Below are 18,151 nucleotides of genomic sequence, written 5' to 3' on the forward strand. Positions count from 1 at the left end.
GCAATATCATATTCAGGATTAAAACCAACAAGAAATTTAAATACCCTATACTTCTCTAAGAGATTCCGGTAGGCAGCTACATCCTTAGTGGTTTTCCCAAATAACTGTCTCCAGATGGTCAATCTCCTGCCATAGGGTTTTAAGGGATAAAAAATAAACAGCAATAGGTCTATCTACCTGCGTTGTAGCAATAATCTGATTCCTTAACTAATAGGTCCTAGCAACATTTTCACTCTATGAGTAGGTTTCTGCAACCCCATCCCATATTTCCTTAGTTGCATTTTCCCACAAAAAAATTTTACTTATATGGGACAACATCGAATTATACAGCCAAGTCATTACCATAAAATTTTCCTGTACCCACTAGGAGCTATTAGTCTCGGGTTTCACTTCTTCACTAGTGATATACCCCAACTTCCCACGAGCACCAATGGCCATCTTTGTAGATTGTGACCATTCTAAGTAGTTTGAACCATCTAACTTAGCTATAGTGATGGTCCCAGCCCCGAAAAGGTCTCTGATACCTCCTCCTACTAGTCCATTTCACTCCCGGGTTTGTTTTCAACTTCGTTACCCTCCATAATTCTCAAAAAAGGATTAGAATGTCACTGTAAGATAAAAGAATATGAAGTAAATCCCTTCAGGTACCACAGACACCCTTCTGGTACCCCAAATGATCCTCCCACAAAAAATTCTCTTTTTGTAAAATGGGAGAAGAGAGAGAAGAGGCAACCGCTCTCTCCAAAGACCTTCGAAAAAGGTAGGACTTGAACTGCCCTCTTTAGAAAACTCCAAGAAACCCTAAAAAATCAGGGCACCACTTCCTAGGTCAAAATTGAAGAATCCAACAAAAATAGGACTCTCCTCCTTTCTCTAGTTCTTCTTGAATTTGATGGAAAACCCTAAACCAACTATAGGACAAAATAGATCCACCAAAAAATCCAAAAACTGGTCTTACCTAAGATCTTCGACCAGCCTCTCAAATCACCATGCAGTCGGCCGATCTAGGGCTGCATGATAGAGTAGCTCAAGGAACCTTCGGCCTGCTCTGATACCAAGTAAAAGTTGTTGATGATAGTTTTAGATGAATTCCTTATGAAGAAAAGTAGAAGAAGTTGAAAGGTTTCAGCAGTAGAGAAGAAGAGAGGTGAAGAGAAGAGAGTGGGATGTTGCCCATAATAGAATAGTTCTGGCCGTTAAACCCTCTTTGAATTAATTATATACTTAAATTAAAATAATGAGATATTACAAGAATGCCTTTAGTAGGGTGGCTACTTAAGTAGCTGAACAGTCACAAATTAAAAAACATAAACTAATGGGCCTAAAGGCCAATAATTTCCTAACTTAACAACTTAAAATTAAAAGATAAATAACTGGCCCAATAACTTGAAATTGGCTCAACTCAACAATTATTTAAATTATATTTGAAACTGTAAGTAATATAATTACATTTTAAACTTTAATTAAAAGTAATTATATTTAAATTATTTATTTAGTATAATTCAAGCTATAAATCATGGTTTTTAAAATCGACTCAGAGATCGAACCGGTCAGGGGTCCAGTTACCGGGTCGAACGATCAGCCCGTTCTAACAAAAAAATTAAAAAATGAAAACCGGTCAAAACCGTTCAAACGGTTCGAACAATTAACCGCCGGGTCAGCAATTTGTTGACCAAAATCAACGGTTTTAAAGGAAAACCCGGTTTTGGGGATAACCGGAATCGATCACTTGACCAGTTCCCGGTTTTTCCGGTCCGACCATCTAGTCCGGTCCGGTTTTGAAAACCATGCTATAAATAGCAGAAAATTACATTTAATGAATAGAAATTAGCCAAGAAGACAACCAAAAATAAAGTACCAATTATTTTGTCATAATTACCAAAAATTATCCAAGAAATTACCAAAAATGGATTAATATGATTTCCAATAAATATGATAAATTACCAAAAATTAAAAAATATAACCATTAAAATTACTTTTTGAAAATATGTACTAATTATCAATAATCTTCAAGAAGTAAATGTAATTAGTTCATATGTATTTAAAATGCATTTGTTTTTCATATAAATTATGAATTATATAATTTAAACATTATAATCATTGCCTATGATGATATTAATTCATTGTGTTAGAATGAAAAATAGAAAAAAAATGTATTTAGTATTTCCATTATTTCACTTTCACTCAACAAAGCCCGTACATTACACGGGTAACTGCTAGTAATATTTAAAGAACGTCCAACTCTTGAAAATAAAATCAGAAAACAAAGAAGAACCACTAATCATTGTGAAAATAGTGAAAATGCATTAACTAGCTATAGGAGCCTGTTCTCATGCATGAGAAATTGCACACACCTTATTAGTAATTTTGATCTGTGTGGAATCAATCTTTTTTATTTACGTGGCATCCAAGCATGTTGGTCGGTTGTTTCTTCTTATTAATTTTTATCTCCACTGAGCTTATATATGCCAATTGACCAAATAGATTGAAAACCAGAGGAAATGGGTGAATTTCTTTGTCAAGAGTTGAAAGGTTAGCCTCATGTAGTTGTTTAACTAAGAGAAAATAGTAGAATTTACACAGTAGTAGATAGTTCTCGACGGGAAAATTCCGATTGCTCAGCCAAGCCACCATTTTCGGTTGCAACATCGGCGGAGAAATCCTCGAATACAATACAACTTCCTGTCCAATTATGACCTCTTGCGAGATGTTCCTTCACAATCTCTGGTAATCTCAATGAAAACCTATCGTCCACCTCTTCAATATGTATGATTGAATGCCCCGTCGAGTGACACCTTGAGAACTTCTCAATCATCGTTTCATGGCCATCAATTTTTTGGCTCATTCTAGAACTTGCATCGTCATGGCTTTGTCCTCTCTCCTCTTGCTCTCCCTCCCTATCTACCATTGAATCAACATCCTGTTGTTGCTCCATTTCAGCTAATGCCGTTGAGGTGATGTCCGGTGATTTTTCCGGTGACTTATGGGAGGGATCAAGATTCACACGGCAGACCGGGCAGGTGGTGTGGTTCCCAAGCCAGAGGTCGATGCACTCTGGATGAAAAACATGATTGCATTCCGTCAAGAGTCGAAGGGTGTCATCATCTTCGAACTCCGATAAGCAGACGGCACATTCTAATCCATACTTATCCTGTTGAAGATCTTTCACAGTTGAGTAGACAAAGGTGGGAAACGAAGAGATTATCGAAGGGTCAAGGCCGTGATTGGTCTCAGATGCCTGTGGAACAGCATTGCCTGATGGGTTACGGCCGAGAGACGACCTCGTACTGGCTATGTGTTCCATGAAGCACTTGCAGAGGTATATGGAGAAGAACCCGACGAAGAAGAAAATTAGGAGGACAATGGCGAGAGTAAGTGTTACTGATGACGGATTATAAGCTTCAGGTGTGCGTTGATTGATGGAGATGTTCGTCGACATTGCCTGAATCAAATCCCAGACGGTTGGTTGGCCGGATATAAGCTATCCTGGCCTGGAGGAGCTCTGCATGGACGACGAGGGAGACAGCAGAATATGTGAATTGTGAAGAAGAAGAAGAATTGAGGAACTAAGTTCTCTTGCATAACAGACCTTGTGCTCGTCTGAAATCTTCCTTTTGTTTGCTTCCTCCTTTCTTTTGTGAGGTTGGTTTCTCCTGTGCGGTGGCGACCAAAGTCACAAGTCATTGAGCGAGTCACTAGTGGAAAAAATAGGAAAGAAGATTGGCCCTTGGATTTTGTTGATCTAGTGATGGTACCCCATGTGAGAAAGAGCTTGGTTATCATCAGATTGGGATCTACCTCAATACCCCACCCACCCACCTTGCATAATTGCATTTAGCTGATTAGCATGGATCTCTCTGAAACCCATCACACGATTAATATGATGCTTTTGAATCAGAGAAAAGACGGAAAATTTGTGGGTCTTCGGTTACGTTGCTTTTTCCCATACAGAAACAACTTTGTGATGTTTGACGTGGCTTCTTTATTTGCCACGTGCACTACACACTGGAGTTAAATATACTCTTTTGCCAAGTATTTTAAATGGGTAATCAATTCTGCCCTTGCTTCATTTTGGCAAGGACCTGAGTTTTGATTCAAAAAAGTAAAAATATAGTAAAATGAACATATGCATAATCAGTTATACTGATAGTAAGGCTGTAAATGTCCAAACTATATGGGGTAAGCTATAACCCATACATTCAGTGTCATATACTCGTATATCCATCGCTGGATTATTAGGAGTGTTTAAATCAATTTTCGAATTAAGAATATTCTAACATAAGCACCAGACCAACCATGATCTATGAATATGAATATTTGGCAAAGTTTTAGTATCTCCTGCTCACACCAGCGCGGTTTTAGTGTCATACCTTTTAATAACTTTAGGGAAAATCTATGGTACAAGTTAATTTTTATGGTTCGTCTTACCATAATATCAAAAGCTTTCAAAAAAATTATAATATTAAACTATTTTTTTTTCATTTTTTAATTACCACTAGCATTCTGTCACAATGTGATCCTTTTTGACTTATAGATTATTTTAAATCTCAGTTTTATCCTTTTGTTGTTGAAAATGCCCTTGAACTTTGAAGATAAAAAAACCCATGATAAGAAACCAAAAATCAAATTTGGAAGATAAACAGGTGTTGCAGTTTCTAATTTCAATTTACTTGATGATGAACAAAGCGACAGCCCATAAACAACAAACCTTTTTAGGCCGTATTTGACATTCCTTATTTTAAGGAGTTGTCTCGTTTGTTCAGTAAAAAAGTGTTCATGGGGGTATTTTAAGGAGTCGGATCCCATTCGAGCAGTCTTTACTACTTTGCATTGAGAAGATATTCCCAATGCAATGTAGCAAAAGACTATTGAAACGGTGTGGGCACAGGTTTGCCCTGATGGAAGCTTATCTTGTATTTTAACGACAAAAAGCAGATAAATCCTTAAAATAAGAAATCCCAAATGCAGCCATAAAAGAATATATAACAAACGGAGGCTTTTTGGGTTACATTCAAGAAGGAAATGCAGGGGTTTCGTCAGTATGGCTCCATTCCCAAGGAGTACAAATATAAATATGTATTGTGCAAATACATATAAAATAAAATAAAATATAAGGTTTTGTGCTCTACATATTTGTATTTGTATTATTTCCAAACTGAGCCTATAGAAATGCAAATTATGTACAGTGTAAAGCTTTGTATTTTGTATTTCTAAACCTTATTTGCAATGTACATATTTATATTTATACTCATTTCAAATTGAGCCTTAGTATTTTATATTTCTGAACCTATATTTACTATGCATATTTGTATTTGTTACAATTAATAATATAAAAATTATAACAAATAAATTATATTTGTACAAAATGCCTACACATCATTTGTAAAAAAAAATAAATAAATAACATCCATTCCCTTAATACAAATAAATTGCATTTAGATTGAATCTTACATAGCATCAATTAATTAAACAAAAAAATTACATACACTATAACTTGTCTAAAGTCCCTATTAGAAATAATACTGGGAAGAGAGAGAGAGAGAGAGAGATCATCAAATGGATTTGTAAACACAAATTTTGTGTAAAATTTGGAGCACAAAATTAATGCGGACAAATTCAAAGATTTTTTTTTTCTTTTTTTTTTTTGCAGAAATATAAGTGGGATACAAACTCTCTTTTTCTTGGTAAAGTAAACCCCCTGATTCTCTTGTCTTTGACGAAGGCCGAAACCGTGACTAGAACTTGCAATTATGAGAAGCAAGTAACGCCCAACCTTGTGTTAACGAAGATTTACTCAAGCTCAATCAATGATTTAAATGTGAGCAGCTGAAAGCAACGTCCTCACTTGTAGAATTGACGGAAGTCTTTTGGATCACAGGAATTTGAAGATAAGAACTTCACGGGTTGATGCTGTAGCAATTTCAGTGCCTCAACAATTGAAGAGTTTGAGCCTTTCTTCTTTCTTCCTTGATCTTAGTGCAACCCGTTTCCATCTGAACAAGAAGAACCCCCCCCCCCCCCCCAATTTGGGGGACCCACAAGATTTTAATTTCTGATTTAATTTAAAGACTTGTTAAGAAAGGAATTGGATTTTCCCCCCTTCCATATAAAGACACATGCCACTTGGCAAAAAGGGGTTGGTCCTATGCAAGTCCTAATTTATTTGTCTAGACTTGACTTCCAAATTTGGCCGAATAATCAATCCCTCTTGTGATCAATTTGTGATTCCTTAATTAGGAAATGGGTTGGATTTGTTCCCCTTCTTATTTAAAGCCAAGTGCCATTTGGCAAAGAGGAGTTGGATCCATGCATTTCTTGATTTATTTGGCCAAATTTGACTTCCAAATTTGGCTGATCCATCAAGGATTGACACAGCATGACGCACTCGACCGGGCTGACTATGCAGGCACCCGGACGATTGAATCGGCTTCGGACTTGAAGCCTCACGTAAAGGACTAGGCATAGAGCCTTAGTAGAGAGAATTGCTAAAGAAAACTCTTGTGTGTCCATTGAGCTCAAAAACTGAAGTATTTATAATACATACTAGTAGTCTTGTAGAATAACTAGGAAAGTAAAACAACTAAAACAACTGGGAATTGGACTTGACGTCCACCGTCCGATAGCCACCATCTCCCAGTGTTATCCGATGCATGGAGTTGTCTTATTATCCTTTGCATGATTTTCGCTAGATGGCATTATCCGAAGCATGTGCCTCTCTAACTATGAGTTGTCACCTGGTTGGTGAGTTGGCCCTCCATCATTCTCCCCCACTTGGAAAGAACTCGACCCCGAGTCGTGACTGGGGTATGCAAGTGTCGTCTCCGGGAAGTAACGATGAAGATCAGCAACATTCAATGTTTTGGAGATACCCATGTGATTTGGTAAGTTCACTATGTAAGCATTGTCATTGATCTTCTTAATGATCTTGTATGGACCGTACTTCCAAGGCTGTAACTTGTTATGCTTTCCCACGGGTATGCGTTCCTTCCTTAAGAACACCATGACTTCATCACCAACTTCAAACACCTGGTACCTGCGATGCCTGTCAGCTGCAAGCTTATACTTTGCATTGGTCCTTTGAAGTTTCTACTGTACTTCTTCCTGTACTGACTGGATCTGTTCTGCTAGCTGCTCTGCAGAAGTGCTGAGCTTGGGTACTCTGGGTAGCTTCACTAAGTCCAACACATGGTTAGGTACCTTCATGTAAACAATTGAAAACAGGCATTTACCTGTAAAGCTATGAACTGTGTTGTTGTAGGCGAACTCTGCCTGTGCTATGGAAAAATCCCACTACTTCAGTCTCTCCCTACAGATACTGCGGATCAAGTTACCTAGAGTTCGATTCACCATCTCTGTCTGTGGATGGGCTGTACTGCTGAAATTTAGTGATGAGTCAAATAGTCTCCACAGGGTCATCCAGAAGTGACTTAAGAACCTTGTATCTCGGTCCGACGTGATGGCCTTAGGAACCCCATGTAAACGGACAATCTCCCTGAAAAATAGCTTAGCTGTCGTTGTTGCATCTGTGGTCTTCTTGCATGGGAGGAAGTGAGCCATCTTGGAGAACCAATCAACCACTACAAAGACGGAGTCCATATTTCTTGGAATCTTTGGCTAGCCTAACACGAAATCCATGGACAAGTCTTCCCAAATCGTAGTAGGAACAGGTAGAGGCATGTAGAGGCCAGTATTCTAGGTCTGTCCCTTATCTGTCTGACATATATAACACCTACTCACGATAGTGGTCACATCTCTCCTCAATTTAGGCCAGTAGTAACGCCCCTTGACAGCCTCAATCGTCTTGTCCCTCCCGATGTATCCTGCTAAGCCACCCCCATGCAGATCCCTGATGATCTTCTCGCGGAGGGAGGTGCAAGGGATGCACAGTTGGTCTCCATTCATAAGAATCCCATCATGTATGTAGAAATCACCTGCTGGCTATCGATTCATGCACTTTTCCCAAACTTGTTTGAAGTTCTCGTCCTGAGCATATAGATCTTTTAAGCACTCAAAGCCTACAATTTCAATACTGAGAGTCTTGATGAGGGCTACACGCCTGCTCAAAGCATCGACCACTGTGTTCTGTTGCCCAGCCTTATACACAATTTTGTATGGGAATTTATTAATAAAACCAGACCACCTTGCATGTAGATCACTCCTCAACTGTTTCTGCTTACTTAAATACTTAAGAGCTTGATGGTCGGGGTAGAGGACAAATTCTTTAGCAATCAAATAGTGTTCTCAGGTCTTTAATGCTCTTACAACAGCATAAAATTCTTTATCATAAGTGGTCCATTTCTTCTTGGCTTCGCATAGTTTTCACTAAAGAAGGCAACTAACTGGTCTCTTTTCATGTGACAATACAGCCCCTATGCCAACTCCACTGGCATCACATTCAACCTCAAATAGTTTGTCAAAACTTGGTAGTGCTAGGACAGGAGCGGTGCATAATTTCTCTTTTATGAGGGCGGAACTTTGCTCTTGTTCCTCTCCCCCTTGAAACTTTCCCATTTTCAAACACTCAGTGATGGGAGCTACGATATTACTAAAGTGTTTGATAAACCGCCTGTAGAAAGTTGCTAACCCATGGAAACGTCTTACGTCCGTGACGTTTGTTGGGGTTGGCCACTCCCTAATGGCTCTCACTTTTTTCTCATCTACTTTAATTCCGTCTTTACTTATAATGAACCCCAAGAACAACAATTTGTCGCTCATAAAAGTGCACTTCCTTAAATTAGCATATAATTTGTTCTCCCTTAATGCACTCAATACCTCCCTGATATATCCTAGGTGCTCAGTGATAGATTTATTGTAAATCAAGATATCATCAAAATATACCACAACAAATTTACCAATAAAAGGGTGCAGTACCTGATTCATTAGCCTCATGAAGGTGTTGGGTGCATTAGTCCAAAAGGCATGACTAACCATTCGAACAGTCCATCTTTGGTCTTGAAAGTTGTTTTACATTCGTCTCCGGGATGGATCCTAATCTGATGGTAACCACTCTTGAGATCGATTTTGGAAAAAACCATAGCCCCATCAAGTTGATCAACCATGTCGTCCAGCCTGGGAATGGGAAACTTGTAGCCAATAGTGATCTTGTTAATTGCTCTGATGTCGACACACATCCTCCAACTCCCATCTTTCTTGGGTGTTAATAATGCTAGTACTGCACAAGGACTCATGCTGACTTGGATATGCCCCTTTCTCAATAATTCTTCTACCTTCTCCCGTAAGATCTCGTTTTCTTTAGGACTCATCCTGTAGTGTGGTAGATTAGGTAGGCTAGCACTAGGGACAAAAACAATATGATGCTGGATATCTCGCATGGGTGGGAGCTCGTTATGTAACTCATCAGGAACCACATCATGGAACTCATCGAATAGACCTTGTACTTCCACTGGGATTTTGTTCCCCTCCAGTGACTCATTCAGGCTCTCTCCCTTTACCACCAGCAAGTGGACCTCGTGGGTATCCTTACATTCTTTTACAAACTTAGAATGGTGATGTGTTATGGTAAGGAAATTTCTCTCTTCTGCCTTTGGAGCCTTGTGTTAGTTCTTTTCTGCCATGGGTAATAAGGTATAGCGTACACCCTCAGGTGTTTGGCATCTGCATCAAACTGCCAAGTCCTACCAAGCAAAATATGGCAAGCATCCATGTCCACAATATCACAATATACCTAATCAGTGTACTTACCAATAGAGAATGGAACCTTGCAGCATTCCTCCACACGTACGCCCCCGACTTCCTTGATCCACCCAATTGTGTACGGGTTCGGGTGTTTCTCAGGAAGTAGTTGTAGTTTCTGTACCACATCCCTGAAGATAATATTTTCCTGACTGCCATTATCAATAATTAAATCAAATAATTTACCTTGTACAGTACACCTAGTGCGAAACAGTCGGTGTCGTTGTGTGGTATATTTGCTTCTCTGAGATAGCATTAGCTTCCTCACAACGCACGTGTACCCTTCATGATCATAGGTACCTTGTTCGTCTTCTCCATCAGGTCCACAATATACTTCATCGTCACCCTCTTCTTCCTCATCTCTCTCTACCATGTTAACTACCTTTCTTCTGGAACAGTCACTAGACCTATGCCCAACTTCATTGCACTTGAAGCATTTAAAATGAGCAAGTTTTGCATAGGGATTACTGGCTTTAGGAGGGTTGAAAGTGTTACCACGAGTGTTTCCTCCCGTGGCGGCCTTACTGGCATTAGCTATACTCGGCGGGTGGGAGGGCTGTACTCCTGGGGCTGGCTTGTTCTTGTCGACTGTTGTCGGCCTGTTGTGGCTCCCACTATACCGTCGATAATTATTGGCTCGGGTCCTTTCTTGGAACATTAACTCAGCATTCAAAGCTAAGTTCCTTGCTTCCTGCACAGTTAGAACCATCTGGATTCCAATCTTGTCTCTGATAGCAGGTCTTAACCCACTCAAATAACGGGCAGTCTGTTGATTGTCACTTTCTGATAACTAGTTCCGTTCAGCCAATCTCAGAAATTCTGAGGTGTACTCATTCACTCTTCTTGTTCCCTGTGCACACCATTGATATGACTCAAACATATACTACTCATAATCAGGGGGTAAAAACCTACCTCTTATTAATTGCTCCATTCGCCTCCATGTTCGAATTGGACCTCTTCCTTCTCTGATCCGAGTCTCCCTCATTCGTTCCCACCAAACAGATGCTCCTCCCTTCAGTCGAAAAGCTACTAATTTCACTCTTCTTTATTCCGGGATCTCAATGTACTCGAACAAAACGGTCGACCTCGGTGATCCAATCCAGAAGGCCCTCTATATCCAGATCCCCACTAAAAGTAGGAATATCCACCTTGAGTTTAAACTCATCATTATTCCGACGATGATTAAAATTGTCGGGATTTCGCCAATTCCTACCGCTTCTACCGTCACCGAGAATAATTGGAGAAACGTCGAGTTCTAGTTCATCATCGCTATCATCATCATCAAGAACAGGATTCCGGGGTATAGGATCGATGAGTGATCTACCGTTGTCGTCTCCTCCAGTTGGGTACGGGTTATCCCGGTTCCTTGGAACATCCTCCCATAACAAAGTTCACAGTTGTCCAGCGATCTCTGCCAACTGCTGCTCAATGTTACGCGTGGTTGTGTGTTGCTCTTTGATCGCTCTCCAAATAGCTTGTAACCCCTGATCTCTATTACGGGGTTGGTTGCGACTACTACCGTTTTGGTTGGCCATCTGATTGGGCGAACTCCCGCTCTGATACCACCTGACGCAGCGTGACGTATTCGACCGGGCTGACTATGCAGGCACCCGGACGATCGAATCGGCTTCAGACTTGAAGCCTCACGTAAAGGACTAGGCGTAAAGCCTTAGTAGAGAGAATTGCTAAAGAAATTTCTTGTGTGTCCATTGAGCTCAGAAATTGAAGTATTTATAATACATACTAGTAGTCTTGTAGAATAACTAGGAAAGTAAAACAACTAAAACAACTAGGAATTGGACTTGACATCCACCGTCCGATAGCCACCATCTCCCAATGTTATCTTATGCATGGAATCGTCCTATTATCCTTTGCATGATTTTCGCTAGATGGCATTATCCGAAGCATGTGCCTCTCTAACTATGAGTTGTCGCCTGGTTGGTGAGTTGGCCCTCCATCAAGGATCCTCTTGTGTGAATTCCTTTTTAAATGAAATTCTACACGTACCCATCTAAGATTTGGAAAATCTGTCCACTGAATAACAGATTTGATCTTCCGATTTTTTTTTTCTAGCAATGCATTGAAAATCTGAGTTTCTGAGCCCGTGTAATGTGAAACTCCCTTGGGCTAATGGGCCAATTCTTCTTAATGGGCCCAGTGAATTCTAATTGGTTTGTCTGTCTCCCTCTTTTCTTTGTTTTTTTTTTTTTTTTTGTATAGAGAATTTTCTCTCTCCTTTTTTGTACCATGCGTAGTCCATACTCTCAGTCTCCCTTTTTGTTGGACACTTCTTGATAACGCACACCTTCCTCGACATTTCTAACACGAGACATTCGCTACTTCAGCTTATTTAATCAATCGCCTCCTAGTTCCTAAACTTGGGCACAAGTCTCCCTTTGAGATACCTTTTGGACATCCCCTGGATTGTAGTTGCTTCAAAGCATTTGCGTTCAATTGCTATCCCAACTTGCGCCCCTGCAACAAAGAAAAGTTTGATTACCCCAACCTTTGCTGCACATTTATTGGCTATATTTCTTGCCATAAGGGATATCGCTACTTGCATGAGCCTACTGGTCACCATCTCTAGTGACATGATGTTTGACGAGAATTCATTCTCTTACAGTGCTAGGCCTCTCCAGCCCATTCAAAATAAGGATGAACCATCTATCTTGGGCAGCCCATTCAATCCAAATATGCTTTAGACCTCCTTCATCGTACAAAAATGGTGGATTCTAAGCCTTACCACCCCTATGGCAGCTAACACCAAACTCTCTGTTGACTTTTCTAAAGCCTTTAATGATCCTACATTGTACCACAACACTGTGGGTGCCTTAGAATATCTAACGGTGACCCGTCCAGACTTGGCCTTCTCAATGAACAAGGTTGCTCAGTACATGTCCAAGCCCACTATTAGCCACTAGGCTGCAGTGAAGCGTATCTTACGATACATTAAACACACCTACACCATGGGCCTGCACATTCAGCAATCTAGCTCGACTCAACTTCATGGTTACAATGATTTAGATTGGGTCGGGTGTTCAGATGACCGACGCTCTCATGGGGTATATTGTTTTTACTATGGGCCTAACCTTATCTCTTGGTCTTCAATGAAGCACTCCACCGTGTCCAGATCAAATATGGAGGCCGAGTATAGGTCTCTTGCAATTCTTGTAGCTGAGCTCATTTGGATTCAGATGCTCCTTCAAGAAATGGGTTTTCCTTCTTCTTCCTCTCCAATCTTGGGTGTGAGTGTGACAACATCAGGGCAACATACTTAGCCTCTAATCCCATTCATCATTCCCGCATCAAACATATTGAACTAGATTTTCATTTTGTTTGGGATAAAGTTCAATGTTGCCTCCTTGAAGTCCGTTTTCTCAACACCGTTGATCAGACGGCTGACATCTTCACCAAGACTCTTCATGTTTGGCACTTTACATTCTTGTGTGACAAGCTCTCCCTGACAAGCACGTTTTCGCTTGAACCCGTGTAGCCCACCTTGATAAAGATTATATTTCATTGTTATCTATTGTGTGTTTTACCATCACTCAAAACTCTATCACAGCCAATTGGCTTATCTTCTAATCCCTATGCAAGTCCTGAATGATATATGACAAATACGTCTTTGAGTTCCCTCTAAATACTATATTATAAAGCAATTAGGTCCCACATCAGCAGCCTTCTCCTTCTCCTTCTCCCATTCCCTCTTCTCTCTTCTCTCCTTTCTCCTTTACCCCTTTCCAGCTCTCTTTCACTTTCTCTCTTTCCTCCCTTATCCTTTTCCATCCCTTCCATTAGCCAAGGCAACAGGGCTATAATCTATCCCATTAAGCCACGTCACCCCTTTCTTCCCAAAACATCTCCCTCTCTCATTCCCACCAAGAGAAAATCATGGCAATTCATGATAGAATAATGGAGAAAGGGATTTTTAGAAAGAAAAACTGTTCTCCTAATACCACTCCCTCTTCTTGCCCATTTCCCTTCCCTCCACATTCAGGTAGTATGTTCACAAGATTGAGATGTGTATGAACGTGCCTCTTCAACCTTATTGAGTCTTAACTCTCAAGAACAAAAACAAACAAATGTTAATTTCAAATATCTATGTTACTAAAGAGTAAAGACTGTTTCCAGTTCAAAACTCTGTTTATACCCTGCTGAAAGTAGCAACATTATCACATGACAGCCTGACCATTTCATCTTCTATTGGTTGCTAATGCTTTGGCAGCAGTGTTTTTGGAGGATTCCGTACTTAAGATATGAGTCCGCAGTTGGATGAAATTGGCTAAGAAGAGGAAACCGAGAATGACACAACGGTTTAAAACATGAGATCGATACGGGTCAAGAAGACGATTCTGGCGGGTCGGATCATAGGTTACCCAAAAAATTGTCCAAACCCTTTTATTTAATTACCAGTTTGAACTGATTTAATCAATCCGGTTTGGTTGGCCAGGTCTGGACAAGTACATTTGACCCAGTTCGGCAGTTATGCAATTTAAAATAATAATAATAATAATAACAATTAATACATTACTAAAACTAATGAGAAAAAATCTATTAATTAACCAAAAATAATGGATAATTTTAGTTAAAATAACAAAAAATTATTGACAGATGTTTTTTGTTAAATAATAAGGAAAGCAAAAAGGAAAAATCAAAAGTACTACTCTCAAAAGAAAAATACAAACAACGGGAAAGTGTCACTAAAAATAATAGAAACATCTGTTCATATATAGAGGTGTCAATTGGATTGGATTTGGTCCAACTCGATCCAGCCCAATGTGAGTCCACTTACAAATGTACTGGACCAAATCCAGTCCAAATCCAATCCAATCCATTAAAATGTAAATGGACTAGATTGGATACAATCTAACCCGAATGAAATATCAAAAATTATATAAAAAAATAGAACATATAAAAAATTAAAATATATACATATATATTCAAATGAAGAAAATCTGAAAATTACAAAAATATACCCTTTTGGCATTGAAAAAGCACTTTTGTAAAAGTGCTTTCATAAAAATGCTTTTGTAGAAGTGCTTTCGTAAAAGTATTTTCGTACAAGTGTTTTTGTAAAAGTACTTTTGTAGAGGTGCTTTTATAACAGTACTTTCCTAGAAGTGCTTTCATAAAAGTGCTTTTGTAAAAATGCTCTCACAAAATCACTTTTATAAAAGTACTTTTGTAAAAATGCTTTCACAAAATCACTTTTATAAAAGTACTTCCATATAAGTGCTTTTATAAAAGTACTTTTGTAAACTGCTTTTGTAAAAGTGCTTTCATAAAAGTTTTTTCATAAAAGTGCTTTTATAAAAGTACTTCCATAAAAGTGCTTTTGTAAAAGTGATTTTATACAAGTGCTTTCGTTTTAAAGTACTTTTATAAAAGATGTTTTATTAAACTACTCTCATAAAAGTACTTTTATAAATTCATAAAAGTACTTTTGTAAAAGTATTCTTGTAAAAGTGTTTATAAAAGTATTTTTCATAAAATTGCTTTTATAAAAGTGCTTTTGTAAAAGTGTTTTCGTAAATGTGCTTTCATAAAAGTGATTTTATGTTATTTCAGTTCTAATCAGTTTCAAATTGGACAAGGGTTTGGTCTTATGATTGGATTATTGGAAATTTGGTTAAGTCCAATTCAAACCAATAAGAATATGGACTAATTTATTTTTGGATTGGCCCAACCCAATAATTACAATGAACTGTCCAAATCCAATTTAAGAATATTTGGATCGGATTGGATCCAATTCAAAACCGGTCAATTGACACCCCTATTCATATCTCATACTATTATTTTTTTCCGTAAATATCTCTATTAAACATATAGAAAACAAAAGAAAAATAACAACACAAACTTAGGAAAAAAGTCAAAACAAAAAATTAGTAGAAAAATAATGGCAGAACATTAAAACATAAATTGTGTTAATTAACAAAAAAATATTAATAGAAAAATAACATAAATTTTCTAAAAAATAATGATAAATATAACTCTACAAATTTTCATGATCCTATTATATATGAGATTGAATCTACTCCTCACACTGGCCTCAAAGGAACATCCCACCTTGTATTGGGGACATGTTATTATTCATGGGAGATGTTCACAACGCATAGTGGGATGTGCATGTGAGGTGAGCTTTATAAGAAGCAAATCCCAATTCATTAGATTTTGGGTTTTCCCGTGCATCACACGGGACCCTACTAGTATATATACTAAAGTAGAACATGCCACGTCAGATGGCCTCTCCTTTCTCCATTAACCCCAATGGAGCAATTCTATAGGGGGTCCAAAATTGCCTTCAGAAGCCCATGGAGTTGATACCGTAGCATCACTTATCACCCTTTTTCCTCTCATTTTTATTAGGAAACTAATTATCCCCTACTTCCTCTTAGATCATCTTTAGCTATCTCTAATTCCTATTTATCTTCTCCCCCACTTTTCATCTATATCTATCTAAAGAAAGTTTCAATTAAAAATTTTAACCATTATTTAAATATTATAATTAAATTATGTAATTACTTTAAAAGAAATAAAATTTAGATAACAAAAACTTAAATATTTTACATATTATTGAAATACTTAACATAATTAAATTTTAAATAGTTAAAATAACAAAATTATGTAATAATAGTAAAAATTATAATTTTATGGATTATTGAATTTAATAAATAATAAATATTTGAAAATTTAAATAATAGCACTATTTAAATAATTAAACAATATTTTAAGTAACTAATTTTTAAATACTTTAAATATCAAAAAACTAATAACTAAATCATATTTTATATATTATTTTAAAAACAAAAAATAAATTAAACAATGAAATCATGTTATAAATTTAAAAATTTATCGAAAACACAAATAATTATAATAGATATAATAATATTTGATAATCAGAATATAAAATATAAATACTTTAAAAATTAACTAAACAATATTATTAATAACTAATTTTTAAATGTTTTAAATATCAAAAAATTAATACTAAACATAATTTAAAAAACAAAAAATAGATTAAATAATGAAATTATGTAATAACTTTCAAAATTTATCAAACACACAAAATTAACTATAATTTATTAATAATATTCGATAATAAGAATATAGAATATAAATAATTGATACAATTTTAAATATTATTGAAATAGTGAAAGTATATTAAATAACTTAAAGCTATTGAAGCTTTAATAGTTATTTATTGTATTTTCACTATAAACTTTTAATAATTATTGAAGATTAAACTATTGTTATTTGTCAAAGATTTGACTATCAATTTACTGAAATTAGGAGTGTTCACTAGGTAGATCAGTTCGGTTGCAGGTTGTTTAGCCAACCAAAATGTCTTGTTAGGTTGGGGAATTTGTCACTCGAAAGAAACCAACCACTAGTGAAAGCCAACCAACTCGAATTGTATTGGCCAATGTTTTAAAAACCAACTCGGAGACCGACATACTTTTGCATTTGGGTTGTAGTCACCGGTTCAACCGTCTTGGTCGAATGAGTTAAGTCGTTCCACATAAACACTCTATATATTTATATACATATATATGTGTGTTTGTGTGTGTGTGTGTGTGTGTGCAAATACATATTTTATCAATAAATAGTGTATAATTATGTTTTACATATAATATATGTATTATTTTATATTTTTAATTCAGTTTTAATTTTGTGTTTATAAAAAAAAAGTTAAAAATTACCATTTGAGGAGGAAAAAAGGGTTTTTTCACAAAAATAATGAATCAAGGCACCCATGGCACCTTAGGACACATAGATCTTGAAAAGTTACCCAAAAAAAAAAAAAATATATATATATATATATATATATATATATATATATATATATATATATATATATATATATATATATATCACCTCAATCAAACATCGGAGTTCAAAGTTATGGCCTCCAAAGGTTTGTACATGCATTAAATATGCAACCTATAACCTAGTAGCCGGGTCGAATAGGTCAACAATTGAACCCCTAAGTCAAATGGTTTTTTACCAAGTTAATAGTTTTTTACCAAAGGGTAGGTTTCAATAAAACTAGACCTAAAATCGAGATTAGGTGACGATTCTAACAATTCAACCAATTGAGTCAATGGTAGGTTGAAAACATCAGTACCAATTTGGGCATATTTTCAATTTGGTTAGTTGGTTCAAAAGATTTAAACTTAAAGAATTAGATTATATTTAAAAAGTGCAATGATATTATTAAAAGAATAATTTAAAAACTTATGTTTACAATATAAAATATTTTAACTAAGAAATATGAGAATTTTCCCACTTTCCTGTATTAAAAAAGTATATTTAAAATATAAAATATTAATATATTAATAATCAAGTGGTCCAATTTGGTTGGTTTACAACTAACCAAACCAGAACTAACCTAACTTGGTTGGGTTGGAAAGTTATTGAACCAAAGCCGACTGGAAATACTATAAAGTAACCAACTCGG

The 18,151-nt window shown here is 36.9% G+C and overlaps 1 protein-coding gene across 1 annotated transcript; it reads right to left on the reverse strand.

Moving 5' to 3' along the window:
• Positions 1-2,233: 2,233 nt before the first annotated feature.
• LOC104608800 (RING-H2 finger protein ATL30) lies at positions 2,234-3,588 on the reverse strand. Its single transcript, XM_010274879.2, has one exon. The coding sequence runs from the start codon at positions 3,437-3,439 to the stop codon at positions 2,576-2,578; it is 864 nt and encodes a 287-aa protein (XP_010273181.1). The 5' UTR covers positions 3,440-3,588; the 3' UTR covers positions 2,234-2,575.
• Positions 3,589-18,151: the final 14,563 nt, after the last annotated feature.

Source organism: Nelumbo nucifera, chromosome 6 (genome assembly GCF_055504915.1).
Source record: "Nelumbo nucifera cultivar China Antique chromosome 6, China Antique-T2T, whole genome shotgun sequence".
Taxonomy (NCBI): Eukaryota; Viridiplantae; Streptophyta; class Magnoliopsida; order Proteales; family Nelumbonaceae; genus Nelumbo; species Nelumbo nucifera.